Genomic DNA, 2,940 nt, shown 5'->3' on the forward strand with positions numbered 1-2,940 from the left:
GGCGAGGGAACCAGCATCCTGGCGAGGGAACCAGCGTTCCAGCGAGGGAACCAGCGTTCCTGCGAGGGAACACTGAGAAACGAAGGAGTTTATGAGAGGGAATCGATTCAACGGGACTCCAGGGAGAGGCAGAGGACTTCAGACACGAGGCTTTCCATGACCTTTGACCTGCTAACTGAGGTGGAGCTCATTTCTCTCAGCACTGCACAGTCTGACCTTTGGGGTGAATTCTGAAGGATTCCGCTGTTGAAGGAACAATCCCTGCCGGCTGTTGTCAGGCTGGAAGCTGAATGTTTTTTTAATGTTTGGTTGGATTCTCGGTCAAACTAACAAACTGTTTCCACTCAGATTAAAGAGTTTCTTGGAGTTCAGACTGGGTGACCTTTGACCTTTGCTCACACTCAGACGCCTGTTTGTTTTTATCCAAGTTAAACAACTGGATGAAAGGTGACAGAAAGTGGAAACACTTTATTTTATAGTTTATTGTTTCAGCAGCTGGGAGGAACAGAAAGTCCCCGCAGAGCCTGAATTTAACCCCCTCCTCTTCCTCCTCTTCCTCCTCCTGTAAAGTGGAGCAGGTGACCTCCTGCTGACCTCGGCCTGGTTCCTGGAGAGCTGCCGGTTTGGACCCGGGCCGGATCTGCAGAACTCTCAGAGGAACGTCAGTTAAATCAGAGACATCAGGTCTGGATCTCTGCTGCGTTTGTAGAACGTCTCTCATTGGTGGAAAAACTTTTTTAAATGTAAATAATTAACTGCAGTTAGTTTATTAAAGGATTGGATTAGTTTTAGTAGTTGGGGCTGATTTTCTGCAGCTCCTTCATATAATTAGTAATGAATAAGTGTTTTTTTTAACTGGAACCAAAGGGTTCTTCTGTTCTGTGTCTTTTTTAAAAAGTAAAAACCTCTCATTTCATTACAGATTAAAATTATTTATTAACCTTTGTTCAACCAGGCAGGTCCCACTGAGAGCACAGGAGGAAAGCCACACAAACACCAGGAGAACAACTCCATTAAGGCTCATTTAAAGCTCCTTTAAGGCTCCTTTAAAGCTCCTTTAAAGCTCCTTTGAGGTTCCATTAAGGCTCCTTTGAGGCTCAGTAAACTCGTGGCTCTGAGCTCATCCAGACTCAGACTCGCTGGCTGAAGGATCGATTATTTCACGTCTGTTTTCGGGTTAATTATTAATGATTAATCTGTCCTGTTTGGTGTTTTTATGGATCTCAGTCAAATGTAAAGAATCCTGACCTCCCTGTTCAGATAAGATGATCCATGAAACCACAGAGGACAAAAGTCTAAAGCTCTTCGGCGTTCGGCCGAGTGTTCAGCCCGGCGTTCAGCCCAGCGTTCAGCCTCTGCCTGCAGCACAGAAACAGGTTGGAGACGACAATCCAAAGAGAAATGCATTTATTGGAACAGGATGGGCAGATCATACAGGGACAGATCAGAAGTTTAAACAGACTAAATGTCATCATTTTATACAAAAAACAAACATGTTTTAAAAACAAATAAAAGGATTTGTTGCATGAAGCACTTCTTTGGTTAAAATGTCCCAGAAACCTTTGGACATAAAAACATCTGGATTCAAATATAAATAAACAAACTACAGTAAAAATCCCTTTTATAAACTGCTGAGTTTAACTCTTTATTGTCTGGAAAGTTTGGATTAGTTTCTGCAGAGAAAAAAACAGAAACTTTCTGAAATAAGAGTCGGCTGCAGCTTCAAACCCTGAGCTGTTGGGAGGTCATTAAGGCTTAATGAACCCGTCAGTAACGAGCAGATTTCACCTAATTTCACCTGATTTTTACCTGATTTCACCTGATTTTTTTTACCTGATTTCACCTGATTTTTTTTTACCTGATTTCACCTGATTTTTTACCTGATTTCACCAGATTTTTTTATACCTGATTTCATCTGATTTTACCTGATTTTTACCTGATTTCACCTGATTTTTTTAATACCTGATTTCATCTGATTTTTACCTGATTTCATCTGATTTTACCTGATTTTTTACCTGATTTCACCTGATTTCTGACACTCGACTCTGACAAAGAATTACTAAATATTTTTAGTTTCTCCAGGCTGGAAATTAAACTTGGATTCAGGCTGAACTGAAGTTTCAGGGCTGTGTGGCGTTAAAGCAACACTTCGGCCATTTTGAAGTGAAGTTTCTGTGGATAATTAATATCTTACCTGTTGCAGATAGCTTTTTGACCTCTGCCGAGGGGGCTACGATATGGGCAGTAAAATAACGTGGCGGGCAACATGCATTACAACCTTACTGACCCACAGCTGCAGCCGACAGTTAAATGATAGAAATATTTAAATTTAGATGTTTGAGTTTCTGCAGGAAGCAGTTTGGCTTCAGAGGGAAAAGTGCAAATAAAGAACCGAGACGTTTCCGTCTCTAAACACCTCCAGAGTCCGTCTGGATGCAGATTAAAGACGTTTAACTTCAGGACCCGTCTGAAAACTTTTAACACAAATTAAATAAAAACAGTCAAATGAGACCTTACATGAATCCTGTTCGTTTCCTCGGTTCTGATAAAAAGCGTCCTGCAGCTTAAAGAGCTGCTTCCTTCCTGCAGGGTCAAAGGTCACGCCGACATGGGTTCGTACGTGTGGAAGTGGATCCCCTTGGAGCAGGTGATCTTCATCACGGCGCCGTTCAGACTGCTGTCTGTGATCAGCCTCATCATCCCCTCAGCGATCAGCGCTGGCCTGAAAACACAAAGTTCTGTTAGTGGGAACATGAAGACAGACCGCCAAGAGACCGCTGGGGCACCGCCGGGAGACCGCAGAGAGACCGCAGAGAGACCACCGAGAGACCTCTGAGAGACCGCCTAGAGACCACCTAGAGACCACCTAGAGACCGCCTAGAGACCGCCGAGAGACCGCCTAGAGACCGCAGAGAGACTGCCGGGAGACCGCAGGGAGAC

General features: G+C 43.6%; 1 protein-coding gene across 1 annotated transcript in view; it reads right to left on the reverse strand.

The window, feature by feature from the left end:
• Window positions 1–1,390: 1,390 nt before the first annotated feature.
• Window positions 1,391–2,940, reverse strand: part of hpgd (15-hydroxyprostaglandin dehydrogenase) — an 8,317-nt gene continuing 6,767 nt past the window's right edge. The window contains exon 7 of the mRNA XM_017404811.3: window positions 1,391–2,722. Coding sequence (XP_017260300.1) covers window positions 2,599–2,722 — 124 coding nt within the window. The 3' untranslated portion in view covers window positions 1,391–2,598. The remainder of the gene's footprint in view (window positions 2,723–2,940) is intronic.

Source organism: Kryptolebias marmoratus, linkage group LG3 (genome assembly GCF_001649575.2).
Source record: "Kryptolebias marmoratus isolate JLee-2015 linkage group LG3, ASM164957v2, whole genome shotgun sequence".
NCBI lineage: Eukaryota > Metazoa > Chordata > Actinopteri > Cyprinodontiformes > Rivulidae > Kryptolebias > Kryptolebias marmoratus.